At 45.6% G+C, this 22938-nt stretch overlaps 1 protein-coding gene across 1 annotated transcript in view; it reads right to left on the minus strand.

The window, feature by feature from the left end:
* Positions 1-3564: 3564 nt before the first annotated feature.
* Positions 3565-22938, minus strand: part of HDX (highly divergent homeobox) — a 34292-nt gene continuing 14918 nt past the window's right edge. The window contains exons 5-10 of the mRNA XM_066559557.1: positions 15234-15380; positions 11594-11801; positions 8517-8596; positions 6880-6963; positions 4621-4743; positions 3565-4409 (exon numbers count right to left, since the gene is read on the minus strand). Of these exons, the coding sequence (XP_066415654.1) occupies positions 4284-4409; positions 4621-4743; positions 6880-6963; positions 8517-8596; positions 11594-11801; positions 15234-15380 (768 nt within the window). The 3' untranslated portion in view covers positions 3565-4283. The remainder of the gene's footprint in view (positions 4410-4620; positions 4744-6879; positions 6964-8516; positions 8597-11593; positions 11802-15233; positions 15381-22938) is intronic.

Consider the following 22938-nt stretch of genomic DNA (forward strand, 5'->3'; position numbering starts at 1 on the left):
AACTGAAGGATGCATGTTGGGAATAATTTATTGCCTATAAAAGGTTAAAAAAAATTCCTTAAGTTCACATTTTCTGTGTGGGTTTAAGGGGTGTCACGTTTCAGAGGTAGCATTGTGTAAAAGTAAAACAGAGCTGGAAAAGAGTTAGTGACTTAGTTCAGTGACAGGGGGAACTGTTCCAGAGCCAAAGCACTGACCTGAACTGTTTTCCTCCCAGGAACATCCTTGAACACCTCCTTCAGCCAGGAGGATTTGCTCCTTTGTGGGAAAAGAACCCCACAAGCCCAAGGCTCTGCCCCGTTCCTGTTGCCTTCTGACCAAAGCAGCTGCTGTTTTTCAGAGCAATAAATACTCATACTCCAAACTCCTGTTCTTCCATGGAAACACCCATTCTGTAGTGCTGCTTTGACTAGTTTTTTCCCCCCCTAAACTTTTCAGATTTCACATTTGGCCAATGTGGTAAAACATTCTTGATTAAAGGGACCGACCACCAGGATCCAGCTGTGCTCTCTGCAGCCAGGTGGAATTTGCTCACTGGCCACCCCAGCTTTGCTCAGGCACCCCCCAGCCAAGCTGGAGGATTTGGGGCAGAAAAAGCAGAATCTGGCCAGGTTCCAGCCCTTCAGCCCCTGGTCTGGGGGAGCTGGGCAGGGCTGGAGGTTGGACATCAAGCTTAGGGCTGGAACAAGGTTAGGAATTGTGCCAGGAACCCTGTGCTATTGCCTTGGTGCACATTCCTGTCCCCCCTCACAGGCTGAGGCCAGCAGGAGGGTCGGTGTGAGCAGCACTCTGTGCTCAGTGCAGGGACACACAGGGCAGGAGATCCCCCCGGACAGGGCAGATCCATCTGAAGCACAATTCCCATTCCCAAGCAGGATTCCCATTCCCAAGCAGGATTCCCATTCCCATTCCCATTCCCAAGCAGGATGCCCAGGATGCTGCTGGTTTGTCCCAGCCCCTCACCTGAGCCCAGCTGCACACTCAGCCTCTCCCCTTGGAGAGCAGCCTCTCTAAAGCTGCTGCCCGGCTCAGGTGAGGACAGAACCAGGACATTCTTTTCCTCACTCACAGGGCTGCATTGCCCCAAACTCCTCATTTCACACTTTTTATTGCCTTAGTGAAAAGAAATAACTCGGAGAGATTAAAGTGCAGAGCTGCCTCCAGGGCTGGGCACTCCAGAAACCTCGTACGGTTCATCAGGTGCCTTTAAACCCGCCCCAAATTCACCTGCTGGAGTATTTATTGTTTTATTGGAGTATTTATTGTTTTATTGGAGTATTTATTGTTTTATTGGAGTATTTCCTGCTACTGTTACTCCTGTCAGACCTGTGGATGTGACTGAAGCATCATCTGCAGGGAGAGGAAAGCAGGCAGAGCTCCAGGAAATAGGGTTTAACCACGAGCAAACCTCCAGCACCCAAAGCCCAGGGAGAGCCTGTGCTGCCTCTGGGTGAAGTGTCTGCTCTGGGCTACCTTCCCACCTTCAGAAAGACATCACTGGTGTTCCCATGGGTGCTTTAGGAATGAACAATGCCAGGGAAGTCACTGTTCGTGGACAAAGAGATGCAGGATGGTCAAATATTGATACCTGGCCACAGGAAGGTGATAACACCACCAACAGGAGCCCTTCTGCTGCAGTGATAATTCACATTACAGTCACACACAGGGGGCTGATTTCTGGCACCCTGAGAAGCACAGGATGGAAGGGTATGGAATGCTGAACTGCACTTTCTGCAGGTGTTTGTTACCATCCTACAGTCAGGGGAAACACCCCAGAGCCACCCTCACTGCTCTGCACCAACATTTAACCACCACTGATGGTCACAGTTCTTCCATTTCTGTTGGAAATACCCACTGCTACTGAAAAAAAAAAACAGCCAAGGTGCTGTGGAGCATCTTCCTCCCCAGATTTTGTTTCAGGGATACAGTTTCAGTATATTTTTTATACTATAAATTCTATTCAGGGATAGAATTTGTACTCTTTTCTTTCCCCTGACTGTCCTGTAGTGCTGTCAAGTGTGCCAGGCTGTGTTTTGTCCCCCCACAGCACATCCCCAGGGATGGGGTGGGCCCTGAGTGCAGCTCATCTCAGCTGCACATCCAGGAGGATCCCAGCTCCCTGGAGAACAGGGACTGACATCATTGCTTGTATCTAGCAAACAGTCCATTCAAAATTCATTCCTTCCATTTGTTTGGGTATGAAATAGCAGCAAGACAGCAAAGTAGGAGTCATCAATGGAAGTTTTTCCTGCAGGAAGGCAGATGATTTAATTGACCATGAAATTGAAACTCCTGTTAAAGAGTATCCTGCTCTCTGTCATGGGAATTCAAGTGGAAGAAGCAGGAAAACAGGGTCCAAATAGTGGCAACTCCCAGCACTATTTTATGGTAATGTCACAGAAAACAAGAGGTTTCATTGTCAGTGGCACAAATTTCCTGTCTAAAGAGAACAGCAATAGAAACCATTGTCAGCCTGGCACAGAAAACCCTTTATAAATGAGTTTTTCAGAGAATTCCAGCTCAGCCCTGTCCTATCTGTGAGCTCTGCTCACAAACCTCATTCCCACTCAGAGTTTTAATGCCCCAGCTCAAACACAGGCCTGGAACTCTGGGCTTTCCCTGTGGAAGGGTGGCTCTGTTGGGAACTTACAGAACTGAACAGGGGGCAGAACTGTGAGACTTTTGGTTGCTGAGAACACCTTTTAAAAGCATCCCTGCCCTTTCTGCAGCTGGTATTTAACAGTATTGCTAAAAGCTCCCCATGCCTAAGGAGAGGAGAGACTGAAAACCTGAAAGATCAGAGCTCACTACTGGTAATAAACAGAAAGAGCTGAACAAGTGATTAGGGAGGAACTGATTAGACTGAGAAAACCCTAAAACCTGAGTCTAATCCCAGTATTAAAGGAAAAAAAAGATGTTATTTCCCCAACACTCTGGATTTTCTGAGCTACACCTTGGACCTCCCACTGAAATTAAGGGTGTTACTCACTGCATGAACAAGGATTCCCCAGAGTCAATTATCATTTGGCATAAAATGGGAAGATCAGGTTTTTTACCAGACTGAAGCATCTGTGTGAAAAATGCTTGCTGAGGGGCATCCAGGTTGGAACTGGAGCATCAAAGCCATGGGCAGGCACCTGCAGCACCCCACAGAACCAACCTGGAGGAGAAGAGCTCCAGGACTGAGACTGCCCTGGACTGGTCCCCACCCGGTCAAGCACAGCACCCCTGCCTTGGCCAGGCATTCCCTGGACACCAGCACACCCCGTGAACCCACCTGAACACCTCTGCACAGCCATCCCACCACAGGACTGAGGGGATTCAGTGCCAACAGCTCTGGGAAAGAAGAAAATTCAGTTCAGCCCCTGCCTGCAATCCAGATCACAGTTTAGAAATGGCATTTGCCAAAAAATGCACCAGGCAGGGCTTCAAAGCAGATCTGCAGAGCTCACTTCCAACACTGGAAAACCTTGCAGGGTGCAATGACAGCTGTGGAATCCTGACTGGTAAACTGGAGCAAAGTTTGTGGAAAAATACATACCCAAGAATTAAAATAATAAGCAGTACTTTAGCATTCAGGCTTTGACAAATAAATACTGTGACTACAATCATTAAACTCTAAAGAGTGTAAACATCCAATCCCATTGCTACTGTATTAGGAAGTTGTATCCTGCAGCTATCAGGGTTCCCATTTCCACCTCATTTGTTCCAACACTTATCACTGCTTCTTTGCATTAATAATTTATTCATGATAATTCAACTTTTTCAGCTAGCCTTTCAAGGTTTTTTCAGCTATTTTGGTCAGAAAAATGGAAGATTTAACAATCTCAAATCAGAAAACAAAAACCACTTCAGTTTCATTTCAGGTTTTCAAGCACAACTCAGAGAAAGCCCGTTATTCTATTTGGATCCCCAATTTTTAGTCCACCTACCTGAGTAAAAATGGGGAAAAATATAATAAACAGGCCTGGGGAGCACGTGGAGCTGGAGAATTCACTGTGTGTGTTTCCCACTCTTGCATCCCTGCTCAAAAAAGACTTTGCTACAGAGCCAGAGTTGTTCTGGAGAGTCAAAGTTAATCCTGCCCAAGGCCAAGCTGCTACCAGTGAACCCTTCCCTCGCCCAGTTCTTTCATTTTCCACACCCAGCATTGCCAACTCCTGGGCACTGCAAGGCTGTGAGGAGCCAGGGCTGAGAACACTGCAGAGCAAAAGCCTCTCTCTGTGTCTGTGTCTCCTCTGCACCTCGCTGGGGTTTGTGCTGTGTCTCTCCAGAGCAGAGCATCACAAACTGTCTGAGGCGTTCTTCTCCGACAGCGACGAGAGGCTGAATGAGGTATCGTCGGGCTCCGGGGAGGTGTGGTTGAAATCCATCTCTTCCAGTTCAGGAGGTAAGTCTGAAAGCAGAGCCTACAAGGGAAAAACACATCTAATGTCTGGTATATACACTGTTAGGTGTGGTTTCTGTGTCAGCGGTGATTTAAACAAAGTGGGAGAAAATTATTTGAGTTTTTCGATCATAATTTGAGCCTCTGGAACAAACCCAAGGGAGGGACACAAGACAAAAGGACAAACATTTTCTGATATTAAAGACAGATATTAAACCTGCTGCAGGATTTACCTGCTGCTGTTCCTTATCATCTGCTTTAATTGCAAGTATCAAACTCCGGGTAAACGTCTGCAGCTCAAAGTATTTCTGTTTGTGGCTCTCCAGCTGACTCTCGATGAACCTGACTTCTTCATTCTGTGGGGAAACCAGAGAGCTCTGGGAATGATCTCAGAACCAAGGAATCCTTTAGGCTGGAAAAGCCCCCTAAGGCTGAACCCAACCATCCCCCAGCACTGGCCATGTCCCCAGGTGCCACATCCACGTGTCTGTTAAATCCCTCCAGGGATGGGGACAGGACAAAGCATTGGAATAACCACACCTAAACAGCCCTGGGTTAAAACTAAACTGTTTTTAGTGACAATGACAACCAAGGCCCAGATCTCTTCCTGAAAGTGATCAGGGGGCTGAGAGAAGAGAAAGCAAATAAATTCAATTATTACAGCAGAAGGCTTGACACAAAAATCAGGGAAAATGACTTGAAAATTCCTCAAAGCTACCACGAATTAAAAGATAACATCCTCCAGCAGCTGGGTTTGAGGTGGATCAAGTGTCAGCTCACCAAGCTCCTCAGCATCCCGTGGGTTACAGAATAAACAGGAATATCTCAGAGTGACAGAACAGTCTGGAAGGGACCTTACAGATCATTCAGTTCCAACCTCCACAGAGTTGTTTATGGGGCTGGAGCTGGATGCAATATATTACAAAGGGAGGAAATATCAATAAGTTGTGTGCTTTGGCTAAAAAAAGCATTTTCCCAATCTATACTTGCAAATCTCTTAATTAAAAATTCAGATTTAGTAAGTATTTCTATTTATTCCAAGTATCTCTTCTCTTTTAAACTTATTGGATCAAAATGTTAAACCTGTTGATCAGTGCAGAGCTAAAATTCATTTTCTCTGGTTATTCACTTTTGCAAAGATCATGAAAATCAAACTGTTTATTTAGGTTACAAGATCAAAGGCACTGCTCATTTTTGCAGAAGGGCTCTGCTTAATAGCACCAGCTCATGAGAGAATAATGAAAAAAATATGGTATTCCTGCTCACACTGGCTGGAATTCAGCTTTAGTTGACATGAAAAGCTGTGACTACATGATGCTCTAAAGGTTTGCAACAAACCTTTAAAAATGGTTGTATTTTTGCTGGTTTTTTTCCCAGAAAATTCTCATTTTTTTCAGTGAAAGCACTGCTCACCACACTGTTCTAGCTGATAACAGCTCTGGGAATGAGAGAAGAATATTCTGAAGTTTCCATAAAAAATCAGCTGAATTCTTCCCTATGGATACTTAGCAGTTGCCTGTTTAGCTCTAGATTTTGCCCAGCCCAGGAAGAATTCAGATTTAGGCAGAAAACTCAGGGAGTAATGAGTGCTGTCAAACAAAGGCCTGGCTCTGCAGGGCACTGTCACAACAAGCCTCTCACTGTGCTGACAGGTGACATTAAGAAAAGGTCATTCCCTCTCCTGATTCATTCTCCACTGCCCTTCCCAGGAAAATGCTGCTGGAAGGAGGAGTTTCTGTTCCAAAGAGATGATCTGTTCATTATTGTGGTAATTGATTATTATCAGGAGAACAGACCTGGTTTCTAAGGGAAAAACCAGCACTGGGGGTAAAAGCTCAAGGAAAGGTGGAATTGTGGCAACTCCTGGGAGAGCAGCACAGACACAGCCTCAGCCTTGGGCTGGAGCTGGCAGGATCCAGCTGCTTCTCCTCCCTCCCACAGGCACCACTTCCAGCATGTCCTGGGGAATCCTCCTCCTCAAACCCCCTCTCCAGCAGAGGATTCCTTCCAGCTGTTCAGTGCCTTCCAAGCTGGCAGCACCACACTGCAGGAAAAACACCACAGCATTCCCAGAACAATTCCAATGGGGTGGCTCCATAAATGCCTTGGCTGGGACACATGGAGGGAGCTGCAGCTCTGTAGAAATGGGGTTTTCCAGGGGAGGCTGATCCAAAGAACACTTCCAAATGCATAAATATGGACATTTTCACCTAATTCACAAAAACTTGGGGAGCTTTTTATACTGAGTTTCTAAAGATACCTTAAGCACAGTGTTAAGGCCAAGCTTAACACTGACTAAGACTCAGAAATACATCCCATTTGGGCTGAGTAAGGATGAAGTGGCTGGAGGTGGGATGAGGGCATGGTGTGCACACTGGGAAAACAGCAGAGGAGCTCAGGATCCCACAGGCTTTTGCTGAATTCCTGACAGATCCACCCCCTGAACTCCCTGGGGATTATCCCAATGTCCCCAACACGGCCCAACCACTCACCTTGTAATCCAAAAGAGAACTCATCTGATCCACTTCAGAATTGCTGATCAGATCACTCTCCTCATCGTCTAAAATTTCTATTTTCTGAAACAGAAGCAAACAGTTCATGCCAACACACAGAGGAGCCAAACAAACGGGGATCCCCATCCCAAAGGGGCAGGAGGGAGGAAGGAGGCAGGATAAATGATGAAGGATAAATGACAAAGGAGGAAGGAAGGAAGGAAGGAGAGCTCTGTGCTGGCTCCTGAGCAGCCCTGAGCCATGCAGCCCCATTAGATGGCAATCATGCACCTCAGCCAGGAGATCCAGCAGGAATCCAGTGGGAGCTGCTGCCATGGAGACTCAGGCTGTTTACAGAGGAGGAGCTCCCTGGCCCAGCTTTTTGACTTTGAGTTGCACATTTATCCCCTCACAGCCCTTGCTCTGCTCTGCTGTTGTAAAGGAGGGTCTGGAAATAAACCTCTGGAAAAACCAGCCCTCCTGCCCTGAAGAAATCAAGGAGTTCTCCTCTGACCCTGCCTGGCCATGTACCCTTAGCTGTAAGGGTGATGATCCAAAGGACAATTCCAAATGCATAAATATGGACATTTTTACCTAATTCACAAATATTTGGGGAGCTTTTTATACTGGGTTTCTAAAGATACCTAAAGCACAGTGTTAAGGCCAAGCTTAACAATGACTAAGACTCAGAAATACATCCCAGGTTTTTTTACTGATTTTAATTGTTTTGACAGTTGTGAACATTTATGAACATGTCCATAATAAGTTAAAGTAATTTTCCTGTTTTTTAGGATGGTGTTTAACCCGGTGTAGGGAAGGGCCCCCACTGACCCAAGCCATGTCCATGGGTCATTCCTGAGGTGTTAATTCAGGTTTTTCCTGCAGCATGTGGTCCCTCCTGCCTGCACACCAGGAATCTCCCTGAAATCACTGGGGAGAAATCCTTCCAGGGACATTCCCAGCTCTCCCTGGCAGGACCCACCAAGCTCCCAAGCCTGTGCTGAAGGAAGGGAGGATAAAGCACATTTTGTGTGCTCCAGTGTCTGCCAGCCCAGCTGAAGTGACAACACTCAGAGCTTTGATGTCCCCGAGTTCTGCTGCTCCATCAGACCCTCAGGAACACTGGGACTCAAATATTTTTGGTTTCAGACTCAGCTTGAGGAAAGAGTCTCTAAATAACTGCCAAATATTCACATTCCCCTTCTTAGGCACACTTTTTAAAATAGGAGGGGAAGGAACAGATTAGCATTTCAAATAGGAAAACCTCTTATGCAAATACAATGTATTTTAGTCCAATTTTAAGTGCATTTTTATAAAGTTTTGTTACAGGGTTTCAGAACAAAGTATGCAGAAACTCTTCCTTGGTTTTGTTCATTGTTGTATCAAATGACAAAATTCAGGCAGGCTGGGGGGCTGAGTCTCTTGGGCACCATCTCTCCAGACCATTTCTACTGAAGGTCTGAGGGGTTTTTCCTGTTGTGTTTTAGAATTTTTAGTTCATTTTTAAAGCTCAAATAGGAAGGAGTTTTAACACACACAACTGAGGTTGTCACCTAGTGAAAAGCACAAGTGCTGGACAACAACCTCAACGTTAATTAAGGAGTTATTAATTGGTGGAAAAGGAAAGGTAAACATACCACATTATCAGTGGAAACTGGATTCTGGTCATCATCTTTGTGGCCAATTTCTTCATTTTGAAGAGCTTCATTTGTCTCTTCTGCAGAAATAAATTGGTTTTGTCAGATTTCATTCCAATTTTATGCTGAAGGACCATTAATGGTGTTTACCACTAAATGTCACAGCTGCTAAATCCAACAGCAAAGTCATGGTATCAATGTCTAATCATAAACAGAGTATCTGCCTTATTAAAAAGGCATCTTGTCACAAGCATTTCAGGCCAACATCAAACCAACTGCCCCCTGAAACAACAACAAAACTCTCAGTTATTCTCTGCACCAAAACCTTCCCATTTTTAGGTTCAGGTTGGAATATTCCAAGGTGATGCAGAGTTTCACATCAGAGATGTGCAGAAGTTGGGTTTTTTTAAATGAAAATTAATTCCTACATGAAAAATCCTGCATTCCCTGGAATTCTGGGGTACATATCTAAATCCCACTTCCCCGTTGCAGACATTGATGAAATTTGAGCCAAAAATGGATCAGATTATGGCAAATGCTTACCCCAGTAAATCTAAAGTGCTTTTTTATGTATAAACACTGAAAACAGAGCAGATTTTACCCTGGTATTTCAGCCACAAAGCATAAGATGATTCCACTGACCTTAAAGGCCAAGGAGAACACAAAACCCAAAGAAAGGTAAGTCTATTTACCCCTAAAATTGAAGTTTGCTTCTCATATTTACTTGACTTCTGCATATTAAAACATAAATCTATAATACATAATAAATATCGAGAGGAAAAGAGGGAAGGGGCAGCAGGGTTCAGGTGACTCCAGGGTCTGTCACCTCCACACAAACACAGGGACAACAAAATTTCCCTGGGATTACCAAAAACAGGGTGATGTTTAGGCCAGACCATAGAGAGCCAGTTCATGGTTTTAAACAACTTTTAAGTTAAAAATCTCTGCCCTGAGCAAATTTGATTGGGAATTGTTTCAAATGAACTCAATGTGCCACTGGTCACAGCTCCATAGGACAGTTTGTGCCAGGAGCACATGGGATCAGAGGGAGCAAGGAAGGGTGGAGGTCCCAGGGTGAGGTCACTCCTCAGGGACGTTCCAGGGCACCAGGAACTCTGCAACCCTGGCAGTCACCCCTTGGATTCAACAGCTGAAGGAAGCAGCTCCCTACAGCATTCCCAACTCCTTAAATATTCACCCTGAGCTCACAGAACCAGCACAGCCCTAATGGCCTCCACCTACACACTGTGGATTCAATTAACACACAATTAAAAAAGGTGAGGCAATATGAGAGCTTTAATGATCCATTTTGCATCACAGCAAAGTTTATTTTTTTTATATTTACGCACTACGTTTTAAAAGCAGAAGCCATCAACTTTAATCACTCTAATTAGGTGACCAAAAATTGCTTTTGTCTGTCTTTCAGAGTGGCTTTTTGCTGTTGTGGTTTTGGTTTTTTAATAAATTAGGATCAAAAGTTACAGTTCACAAACATTGGAACAATTTCCTATCTGGGACTAACCCATGGCTATTGGGGGAAATTTTTCCAGGAAGTTCAAACCCAGCTGAGCTGCAGCAGTGGAACATCCTCCTTTGAACTGGAGAAATGAACAGAAATAATTGTAGTGGGAGAATAAAGGGATGAAGGTGGGATTCCTGGGTGCTGTGGAAATCCTGTTGTTTCCTTGCATTTCCTTAGGCTTTGACACTAATAATGCTCCCAAGTGTTCAGCCTCACCTTGCCTGCTGGAAGCCTGGCTCAACAACATGGAGTTATTCCTCACTTGATCTGCAGACACTTCAGACTCTTCCCTGTCACCATTTTCTCTCAAGCAGATCTGACTTAAATCAGCTCCTTCCACACCTCAGGCAAATCAAGGACTCTGAGACTCCTCATCTCACTTGGCTTTCAATCACTTGACCCATTTCTTTATCATCTTATTCCCTCCACACTCAAGTATGACAAAGCTCCCAAACTCATTCCCAGCCACCTCAGTTCCCCTGGCTCTTCCCTTCAGACTGTTCTGAGGAGATGACAGGATCCAGCCTGGCACACTGAGCTGCACAGCAGCAGGCCCAAGGTCAGGCTCTCTGTTAGCTTGGAGAGCAAAGGCTCCATTGATCTCCCCCAGGCAGAAGCACTGGGAGCAATTAGTGAGTGGGGATGTGCCGGGCTCAGGGACAGGAGGGGCAGGGAGACATCGATCCCATGGGCTCCCGGGGGGCAAGGGAATTCAGCTGGAGGCATTTCCCACTCCAAATCCTGCAGTTTACTGAGGACACCCCCTGTGTGTGCAGTTCCAAGGAATCTGCTTGCTCCTGGGCCGTGCCCTGCTCCTGGCTTTGATCTGCTGGCTGTGTTTGCCTGTCAGACAAAGCAGCAGGAGGCCTGGGCAGCTCCTTGTTCCAGCCTGAGCTGAGGGGTTCCCTGCCAGGAGAAATGGGAATGCACAGTCCCAGCAGCTCTGCTCAGTCCCAGCAGCAGCTCCAGCCCCACCAGTGCCTGGGGTGGCTCAGGATCACAGGGATGGAACCATGGAATCACTGCATGGGTTGGGATGGGGAGGACATTAAAGCTCACCCAGTGCCACCTCTGCCATGGGCAGGGACACCTTCACTGTCCCAGGGTGCTCCAAACCCCGTCCAACCTGGCCTTGGACACCTCCAGGGATGGGTGTCAAATGGAATGGCCATCCCAGCTGGCTGGGGAGAGCTGAGCAGTTGGCAGAGGGCATTTTCTAAATCTGGATTCCCTGGAAAGAGAGGCTTCCCCACGTGTACTGGCTGCCCAGCTCTCAATTGCACCAGCAGAACGTGAACTCTTGACTTCATTTCAGATGAATCTGGCAGAAATGGGGCTCTCATGATCAAAGGTTTCTCCAATCTTTGTGCAACAAACCCAACAAAACTCAGACACACAGAGGCAGAAGAAAGAGACCAAACAGTACCTTCAGCCCAGGCGGGGTGGAGCACTTGTGACTCTGTCAGACGTTTTTGAATGTGTACAACAGAATCCAAAGCATGCACACTGCACAAAATTGAAAATATAGGCACAGTAGTAACTGCATTCCAAATACCTTGTGAGCTTCCTTCAGATAAGCAGATTGACACTTCATCATTCCTATCATTATCATCCCCCACTTCAGTAGCAGTTTCCTCTCCTGGATTAAGTGCTGATTTAGAAACAAATTCAGATTGATCAGAGAAATCAGCAGGACCTCCTCTAGGGGGTGGGACCTCAATCCCCATTAAACGATATTTCCGTCTTCGATTCCCAATCCAAGTCTTGTAAGAGAAATAAACATGAATGATATCAGAAACTATGACAAAAGCAACAGGCCCCAACCAAGTGACATCAGCACATGTGGCCTACAGGAGCAAGGGTGCAGCCAGCAGCTCAGGGAGCTGAGTATTCCCCAGTATTTCACCCTCCTGAGGCTGCTTCCCCAAATCCTGTGTCCAGCTTTCCAAGGGAAACAGGGAGGTGCACAGCAAAAGGAAAAGAAGCAATAGGCACAAGTGGCAGCAAGGGAAGTTCTGATTGGAATTGAGAATATAAAAGAAAAAATAATGTTTTACAGTGATTCAGAGGGACAGTTTGTCCATAGAAGTTTTGTAGCTCCAGCCTTGGAGGTACTCAACGTTTCAATGGACAACATCCTGAGAAACCTGACTTGATTCCAAAGTAAATCCTGCTCCAGATAAAGAGCAGGACTAGGTGACTTCGTAAGGTCTCTGCCCCCCTAAATTATTCAACAAATTTAGCATAAGATCTTTGATTCAGGTTCTCCTATTCTGCAACTTCCATAAGGGGACTGAAGCATCCGATGACCCAAACACCTGCCCTGTTGTAGGATTTCCTACAGCACAGAGGGAGCTGGCCAAGGTGACAGATCCACAGCACTCCCCTTGCAGGACAGAAAGGAGCTTGGAAGGATAAAGCTCAGAGCAGCTCATCCTTCAGTCCCCTTTGGCTGTAAAACAGAGCTTTAGGAAAAGCTGTTTGCCATGAGTGCAGAGGAGCACACTGGGAACAGTCTGGGAGATGAAACCAGGGATGGAGATGGATGATGGATGCTTTAAGTTCACCTCACATCAATAAAATTGAATTTCAAAGGAGAAAAAAAAAAGAAAAAAGAAGAAAAGACCCACATTCTAAATTCTCCAAGTGGATCTGTACACCTGGTCATTAATTTGCCTTCTCTGATGAAGAAACATTTACACAAAAAATTATTAAAGATTCAGAGTTTAACATGATGTAACAAGAATTGTCTGCAACTCTTCACCTCCTGAGGCTCTCCTGTCCCTTGTGTCACTCAGGCTTTCAACTTCTCATCTCATCTCAACTCTGCTCAACAGCCCCTGTACCCCAGACCCTCCATTCCATCAAATCAGCTCTACTGGCAACCAAAAATCCTTCCCAGAGCCAGGAATCCACTTCTTTACCAGCTGCTCCTCCCACTCTCCTGGGGCTGGCTCTCATCCCCCTTCCCACCACCCACACCCCCAGAAACAGGAGCAGCAGCTCCTGGGTTTGAAAACATGACCAGGCCATGGCAAAATGCACAACCTTTCCATGAGGCCTCTGTTCCAAATGAGTAACCCAAGACATTAAAATATTTCAGGATATTTTTTAAAGACACACTAAGAATCACTCTGGCCTTATTTCATAAACACCTGCCCTGTTCCTCTTCCTAGGGTTCTGAGAAAGTTGAATAAAAAACTTTTTGCTTATAATACCTTGATTACCAAAGAGGAAAAAGTAAAGGAATATTAACAGCAGTCCCAAGTACTAAAGACAGTTTCATGCTGTGCCAGCCTTGGAAAAAAAAAACCAAGCCTTTTAAAGCTGCATCTCTAACAAGCTGAAAGATAACATGCTGAACACTATTTTTAGCAAATCTTTTTTGTTGGCTGGTATTTGCTTTCCCAGCTTGCTGATTTTCCTCTTTGAAGAATGCACAACAGGTATGCAGAGAACTACCTAGATCATTTTTTTTCTATTACCTACAGTTTGGGGAAAAAAAAATAAAGAAAACCCACAAGCAGCCCTTTGAGATCTGGGTATCTTTTTTCCAAGCAGTGTATTGCCATTCTTTAAATTTTCCCATCATCTTGTGATTTTAACAAACAGTGCTAAGAAAATTTAAAATTCAATCTATCTCTTTTTTAGTAAAGAAGGCACTTGGGAAAGGCAGATCTTTTCACAGACTTTGCAAAGCAGAAAATCTTTCATTCAACATACTGAGAATGTCAGAGAAGATGAACATGTTTTGATAGTGTCTCAAATTAAATGGGGAAGAGAAGGTTCCACATCCTGTGTGCTGTGCTGAACAGAGAACATTCTGGAACAGCAAAACAGTGAGGGCAAGAGCAGACTGGAATTGCCATGTGGGAAATCAGCTTGAGAGTTCTATCCCTAAAATACATTCTTATCCCTAAAATACATCCTTAAAGCCCTCCAGCAAGGTCTGTGAGTGCATGGGATCATTTGTGGTCTGTTCTGGTGCAGGTGAGGCTGAGCCTTCTGGGTGTCCTGGTCCCTGCCCTGAGCACAGAAAGGTTCCAGCAGGAGGAAAGGGCTGCACTGAACTCCACAGTGACAGCCCTGGTGTGCCAGTGTCCCCAAGGGAACAAACCAAGGGTGTCACTGTCCTATCCAGGAGGTGCTGCCAGGGGGAACAGCTTCACCTTCAGAGAGCAAAGGGAAATCCTTGGAAAACAAGGAGCAGCTTTGTTCTCTGCAGAGGAAGGAGTGATTCTCTTCAGCCTCCAAAAGTACAATTGGGCTTTTTAGAATTCCTGTGTGCCCACAAAAACAAATAACCAGATGGGTGTTCAGCCCTGAAAGCAGCTTTGGGACCATGTGGATGCAGCACCAAGGCAGAGGTCTCACAGCAGGAGAGCTTCACTGAGGGCTCAGCCCTGCTCCTGCAGCACTGCCAGGAATTCAGGAAACAGCTGCAAAAAGAGGATGAAGCCTGGAAGGAACAATCCCAATTGTCACACCTGTCACAAGGGAAAGGAAGGCTCCTGTCCTTGTCTGACTGCCAACAATGGGGCCATTTCCTGAGGCTGGGATGGGAAAGAGACCCCAGAGGTGCTGCTGGGTGTCTGCTCAGCCAGGACACAGTGGACCACCCCAGCCTCTGGAGGAGATGATGTGCAGAGGCTCTGGGGGCCAGGTCATCTCCAGCACACCTGGGCCTCCCTCAGCCCCCTACAGCAACCATCAAACTGAACTGACCCAGAATTCCTCCATCACACCTCAACCTGCCCTCAAGACAGCCTTGTGACATTTTTTTTTTCTATTTTGGAGCATTTTCTTTCATACAATTTTCCCTATAAGCATGAATGAGAAGTATTTTCCCTGTATCTTTAGAAAAGCCCTTTTTTGGTATCTTATTAGCAATGTAAATAGTACCTTTCAGTCTTCTAGGATCTCCCTCAAAAATGTAACACTTTTACTTAAAGTCTTCCTCAAGAGAATGTCAAACAGCTCCTAGTGCTGCTTCTGCTGCTGATCAATAAGACCCTGACCTGAGGGCTTTTACTAAATATGGACTGCAGAAAAGGCAGGAGAGCACTTCCCAACGTGGTCATTCATTATGTAATACATGAAATCTATTTCAAGCTTCCTCATGCAATTTTTAAAGCCTTTCATCTGTCCTATTTTTGCTCCTGCGACAAGATAAGGGAAGACTCTGGATTTCTTACCCGAACTATTTCACAGTCAACATTTAATTCTGCAGCCACAGCTTCAATTTTCTCTCTGCAGACTGAGCCCAGGCTGGTCATGCCATTGTCCCAGTATTTCTTTAGGGTAGCTAAGTCTCGGTCACTAAATTGTGTGCGGTCCTGTAACTGCAAGATAAAAAAAACACTGTTAGATTGAAAAAAAAAATCTGCTTATCCTGAGCATTCATGTCCACAGGTCTCTCACACAGTAACACACACGTTCTACTGTCTCCATGGCTCTTCTTCTCTTCTAAGTCTCCCTTAAGAATTTGGGGGTTTTTTTGATTTCTTTTTTTTTATCCAGGGCACTTCAGAGTTCCCTGGGATTTGCTGTAAAGGCAGTGGCAGCATTAACACAAGTTTAAGGCACTTCAGCTTTGTTTCAACTCCACCTGATTTCTTTGGTAATTTGTTTTATCTCATTCTATGGGGCCTTACTGAAAATAACTTTTTTCCCCCCTTGTGCTGTTTACTCTCTCCACCCAATTTATGCAAATTACTCCTTAAAGGCTTTTCAAGTTTCTCACCCTCCCCCCTAAAAGTTCTTTTATCTTACTGCAAACTACAACACATGCATAATTCAAAGGATTCTGACTTCCTAAAGGGAATACTTTAATGTTTATGTGGTGAGCTTGAGTTTAAATTGGTTCCACTGTTTATCTTTGAGTTCCCAAACTCTTTGTCTATGTTTATCAAAACATGTGATAGTGGATCAGTGATAAAAGGAGTAAAACTGAAAAAGAATTCCTAAACATCTCACCACTGTTTGAACTGGTGTGAGCACAGAAAGTATTTCTCTGGTAGAGCTTCTAAGCTTTAAAAAAACCTTTTCACACAGAATTTTATCTAAAATCTACAGTTTCATTACACCAACCCATGTTTTTCACTTTTCCTGCTACTCAGAGGACAAGCACTGAGGAGCCCCTGTGCTCTGCCAAGTGAGCAGCTCTGTGGGATCTCAGAGATCCTGAAGGATCATCATTTCCACAGCCTGCTCTCAATAGCTGCACCAGCATCATGGGATCAGTGTCACTCCTTAAGCTCAGCAGATGTAAATGACACTTGAGCACGTCCAAATCTCAGCTCCAGATTAGCTGCCTTGGTGTAACACGCTGTGCCATGGGCCTTATCAGCACTTTCTTAGGGAAATCACAAACTACCTTCAATTACAGGATCATCCCCTTGACATGGATCATATCCAAGTTTGACTCCTACATTATAAACTGCTTAAAAATTACATAATGACTTTTGTCAGAAAATAAAGGATAGAATTTCTACATTGTACATGTAACTAAGCTTCCATCAATTTAGTTAATAACCTTCCCATGTTTAATATCATCAGAGGAAATGAGGGACCAAGAGGAAAACCTCAGAGCCCTACAAATATCATAATATTCATCATTATAGGAGAAAATATCAGAATATTGGAAAGCTTCATATTTATGACAATACTTATAGGTGAAGGCAAGCCAGTAATTCAGTTCTTATTTTTTTACGTCATTAAGCTCTGAATACAATTCTCATTTCCTCTTCAGATAGCCAGCTTGCTAATGCAAGGCTTGGCTTTGGCAGTGCTGGCTGTTGGCTGAAACCTTTACATTTCCCACTTCTGTTGGCCACAGTTTAAGCAGCAGAGGCTTTGTCCAGCAGAATCCAGCCTATGCACTCCCAAGGAAAAGCAATTGAATCAGCAGCTGTGCCGTGCAGGGTTAAACCCAGCTTATCCCCGACCTCCCAAGTAGCACAACACCATCCTTGGAGATGACCCAGTTTATCAGAGACATTCCTGGCTCTCTGCCAGCCCCTCATCCCCCACAGTGCAGCAATTTCTGTGGTGCAAATCCGGTGTCTATAATTGGGGTGAATAATTGCACGAGTGGAGTGTCCTCATCCTGCCTTTGCTCAGAGCCTGCGCTTTCACATCGGCTCTCATGCAGCACTTGAAAATGTTTCAGGCCACGTGCACAAAAGCTATCCACAAATTTCAGATTATTAATCAAAGACATGCTAAAAAATGGAAGAACTTGAGGTTTTATACATAACTTGCATTTATGCTGCAGCTGAGCACTGTGTGTGGTGTTCATTTCAATTGCAGTGAAATCATATTAAATCAACATTCAGTTCTGATACTTGGTGATGAAATGAGCTGAGGTAATGGTTATTTTTAGCAAACAAACCTCTCACAAACAAATTTGCCATGCCTTTGATCCCTGTCACTGCTTCTCTGTTATATTTTGGGAGGAATGGGAAGATCAGAAGCACTCAAAGTATTCAAGGCATGAACAAATCCCAGATTCTTCTGTACAAGCACAGTGTCATTTTGCCTTATTCACCTTTCCCAGTGACACCAGCATGGAGCTCTCTGAACCCTGACACTAATTAATACCTGCTTTCTTCAGAGGATTATCAATTCCCAGCTCAGGACCTTACTGGTATGTATTAACAGAGATTTCTGAATCATTCCACTACATTTCTCCTTTCCCATCTACCCCATTTAATATCATTCTTGCTTTTCAGTTTATTATTTCTTGATTTCCCACATACAAATTCTGAAGGTCTGCATTTTCCCCTAACACACCAAGACACTAAACTTCATTAAAGCTGTTCCAGATTACACATTCCTTCAGCCTGAGCTTTCAGCTTCAGGTTTCACCAGTGCCACAAAGCTGCCCCCTGTCAGTGACAGCCATGCTGAGCTTAGGCTGGACACTGGTGCTCACACACAGCTGCACAAACTCAGGCACAAAGGTGTCTGAAGGGACCCTTCCCCTCCTCCTGCTCACACACTGCTAGGTTCCTGCAGCAGAGACTTTTTGCATCTTTCCCCACTGGCTGGGTAAGCATGAAGTTTGCTCTGATGGAAGCAGAGGTGATAAATATTTCATAGCACCCCATTGTGAGAAGAGCTGTAACTGCTTCAGCATGCAGCCAAAATTACAGATATTCTGTTAATATCTGTTTCTAAATCAAATTCAACTAAAAAGATTTAAAAAAACCAAAAAGAGATATCAATGCAATGAACAGTCTAGCAAAGAAATGACACTGAGCCCCAGTTATCTCACCCCAATTTCCAAACCAACCCTCAAACCGCCCAAATGACAACTCACCCTTCTGGAGATTTTTAGCTGGTCTGTGTAATAGTGAATGTTCAGCCTCAAAGTAAACTGATTTTTAGATTTTTAATTATGATTCTTACTTGATCTATGAATGTCTTCCTCATATTGGACCAGAAAGTTGTGCAGTTCCTGTTCAGGCAGGATGCATTCCTTGCCTGCAGGCTCCCAGCAGACAGACAATAAGCCAGGGTGATTTGTGGCACTGAGCTAGAGCACATCACACAATAAAAAACCACCAGACCTGTCCCCTTTGCATTCCTCCAGCACTGCTGGGGGCCAAGGAGGTGCTGCTCCCTGCCAAAAGGCCAGGCCATGCTAAGGGTGGTATTACCAAAGCAGAAATACCTTGAGCAATGTATTTAAATATTTCAGAGCAGGAGGAAACACTTCAGTCACTATTCCAATGGCACAGAGCAGGGGCAAGGCCAGGGCTCCATGCAGAGAGCTCCAGCTGGGCTCAGCTCCCTGCACACCCTGGCTGGCTCACTCACACATGCTCCCACTGACCCAGCTGAACCATGGTTTTCCCCCCTCCTGGAGGAGCAGAGAAGGTGGAGAGAACTCCCCAAGCTCCTCCTGGAATGGTTTTAAAACAAAAGGCAGAGCTGAGGTGCCCTCTGACTGACTGCAGGAGCTTTAATTAATTAATCCCTGCCAGGGCTCTCTGAAGCTGCTCTGAGGTTTTTGCTCTCAGCTCAGTTGTTTCTCCTGAGCCTTGCACACCCCAGGCCAAGGAGGAGCTTTCTTCAGGGTTGTTCTGCCCCACAAAATCCAGCTGTGCTCCCACGCCCAGAACAGCTGGGGCAGCTGTCACACCTCAGCCCCTCCACTGCCCAAAGTGTGCCTGCACTCCTGTGACAGAGTTTTGCTCAAACAGCCAATGTGCAAACAGTGACACAAAAATCAAAATCTAGCACTCTCCACCCATCAGCATTCTCCTGTCCCCACATACAACAGTCTGAGTGCCCAGACACCCCAAAGTGAAGGTCAGGGCAGACAAGCTCCCCCTCTCTCCCCCAAAAGAGAACTTCACCACTAAAGCCAGGCTTACCCAGAGCCACCATCTGTGACAAATGCTCTCCAGAGCACACCAGTACCTTCAAATCTACCCCAAACACAGCCCATCCTGCTCAGACCTCAGATGACACAGAACTGAAGCTCAGTCAGTACACTCAAGACCTAAGAACAGAAGTGAAGATATTTTCTCCCTTTTAATTCTCCTTAACTGGTACCTTCACTGCTACTTCTGAATCCTTGTTATCCTTCCACCACCCTGTGAAAAACCAAAAATCAATGCATTCATAAAGGCCACTGCACATGCACCAGGACAGAAGACAGAACTCTGGCATTTCCAAAGACACTCTCATGAGTTACTGAGAGGGTGATATTTCTAGACTAATATTCATTAACAATCAGGATTACATCATCCTACAGCAGAGCTGAGCACACAAGAAAGAGTTTCTGCAGAACTGCACAGCTTTTATTTCTCTCCTGATACAGTTGAAGGACAGGGCAAGGGAAACAAAACATCAAGGCAGAAGATTAAAAATTCAGAGCATCTAAAAGACAATCTTCTCCATTTTAACCAAAATACAGATTAGCCTTTTTCCTGTTTGAATGGCAGTAATTGCCATAATGGCACTTCTACAACTCTATCCATTCTATTTCTGTTCCCTCACACTCTTTATTCAAAAGAATTTCACAGTTGAAATCAAAGTTTCTAGGAAGTAGGAGCTTTTTGTCCTTTGCTTGTCTTACCCCTGTGTGTACACAGCAGTTTCAGAGTGCCAAGTCCTCCACTTGCCCCCTGAAGGAGGCTGATTCTGCACTCACACTGGGAAACTGCATCCACAAATCTGGACACAGATGTTGTCAAACAGATTGTATTAACCAAAGGGCTTTATGCATTTTATTGATTAAAAAGACAAATGAGTAAAGGTCTAAGGAAAAAGAATTCTCTGATTACCATCCTTAATGGTCTCTCACTGAAGGAAAGACATTGAGAAGCTGGGGACAGAGAAGGGAATGGAGCTTGGGCAGGGTCTGGAGCCCCAGGAGAGGCTGAGGGAGCTGGAACAGGGCTGAGCCTGGAGCAAAGGAGGCTCAGGGGGGCCCTTGTGGCTCTGCACAGCTCCTGACAGGAGGGGACAGCCAGGGGGGTCAGGCTCTGCTCCCAGGGAACAGGGACAGGAGGAGAGGAAATGGCCTCAGGCTGGGCCAGGGGAGAATCAGGAAATCAGGATATCAGGAAATATTGGAAACCAGGATATCAGGAAATATTGGATATCAGGAAATATTTTATCACTGAAAGGGTTGTAAAGCATTGGAACACGTTGGCCAGGGCAGGAGTGGAATCATCATCCCTGGAAGTGTTCATGAAATGTGTGGATGTGGCCCTTGGGGACACAGTTTAGTGGTGACCATGCTGATGCTGGGCTGACTCAATGATCTTAAAGGTATTTTCAAACCTCAAGGACTCTATGATTAATGAACAGGAACCTCCACATCCTTGAAGGTTTAAATTTTACACCAGAGCTGCCTTCTACAGCTGGGGTCAGGTACCCAGCATGACCACAATGCCCAACAACCCCCCAGTGCTGCAGGCAGAGGCCAAAATCACCCCACTCACAGTCCTGTGCTGCCACTGCCAAATCTGAGCTGGCTCTGGCACACACCTGACCCCAGAACAGCACTGAACTCTAAAAACAACCTCAGCAGCAGAATCTGTACCTGCCAGGTCACACACCCGACCTGGATTACCTCACAACTGGATATTGGCTAAAACTTCCCCATTTAGCTGTGAAAGTCTACCCAGGACACTCCCCAGCTCCTTGGTGAGATGCTCTAAAAGGTCATTAAGTGATAAAGGGAATGAGCCTTCCAGAAAGGAGCTGCATTTTAAAAAGCCTTCTCAAGAGAATTAGCACTTAGGAAAGAAAGAAGATGGATTGAGCACAACAGGATTTGTACAAAAGTACCAGTTCCTCTGGGAGATGCTCTTATAAAGTGCTCTCTGTACAAAAAAAAGTAAGTCATTGTACCAAACTCTGCAGAAATGGGAAGTGCTTCAGCTGAGACCTAGAAAAAGTCTGAGAGAAAACACCATTAATGTGATGGTCCTCAGATTCCTACTTATACAGGAAACTGCCACACTCACACTTTTTGAGGGCTAAAGAACTGAAAATAATAAAGGAAAAAGTTTTGGTTACAGCAGGAGAAAGCAAGGAAAGGCTCTTCCATTGCCTAGACCTCACTGCCAACAGAGCAGGCACTGCCAGGACACTGCCAGGACACTGCCAGGACACTGCCAGGGCACTGCCAGGACACTGCCAGGGCATTGCCAGGACACTGCCAGGGCATTGCCAGGGCATTGCCATGACACTGCCAGGGCATTGCCAGGACATTGCCAGGGCACTGCCAGGACACTGCCAGGGCACTGCCAGGACACTGCTAGGGCATTGCCAGGACACTGCCAGGGCACTGCCAGGACACTGCCAGGACATTGCCAGGACACTGCCAGGGCATTGCCAGGACACTGCCAGGGCATTGCCAGGACACTGCCAGGACATTGCCAGGGCATTGCCAGGACATTGCCAGGACACTGCCAGGACACTGCCAGGGCATTGCCAGGACATTGCCAGGACACTGCCAGGACATTGCCAGGACACTGCCAGGGCACTGCCAGGACACTGCCAGGACACTGCCAGGGCATTGCCAGGGCATTGCCAGGACACTGCCAGGACACTGCCAGGGCACTGCCAGGGCATTGCCAGGACATTGCCAGGGCATTGCCAGGACATTGCCAGGGCATTGCCAGGACACTGCCAGGACATTGCCAGGACACTGCCAGGACATTGCCAGGACATTCCCAGGACACTGCCAGCTCCACAGACCGGGGAGTTTGGTTACCATGGCAGACACTTCTCCAGTTGCTGCTTCTGCCAGAGCTGGGGTGACAGAGCAGCCCCTGGCTGTACCATCCCACCTGAGGCTGCATTCACTGGTAAGGAGGCAGAACTGACACCTCTTCAAAGACAAGCTGGAAATGCTGAGCACTAACTAAACAAAAGAGTTGGGCAGGGTTTTGTTTTTTTTTTTTTTTTTCCCCTGACAAAAGTTGTTTCATACCTTGTGTTATGGTTTGGAGTTGTCTGTGAATTGAGGACACCAAACTGGCTGATTCTGCTACTGTGAAATGACATTTATCTGGATAAAATTAGACTTGATCAAGTTCCTACAGCCAGCACTGACTAATTCTGTGCATGTGCAGAGAAGCTGCAGAGGGAGTTACTCTCCTAAGCATTCAGTTGCCTCAATTAACAACCACTTCACTTTCAATGTAAAAAAAATATTCTGAGCTCCAAACTCTCAGTCCTGACCAATTCAGATGCTGTGTTTGAGCTAAGAGCACCATTCCTACCTGGACATCACCTCACACTGGATTACAACCTTAACCTCCTTTTAAGTTAGACATCAACTTCACCTCAACTGAAACACTGCACCTGCAGATAATGTTTGTATCAAAGGAAAAAGGGAAAAAAACCCACCCAAGGTAAATAGAACTGACA

This window comes from Molothrus aeneus, chromosome 14 (assembly GCF_037042795.1).
Source record: "Molothrus aeneus isolate 106 chromosome 14, BPBGC_Maene_1.0, whole genome shotgun sequence".
Classification (NCBI taxonomy): Eukaryota; Metazoa; Chordata; class Aves; order Passeriformes; family Icteridae; genus Molothrus; species Molothrus aeneus.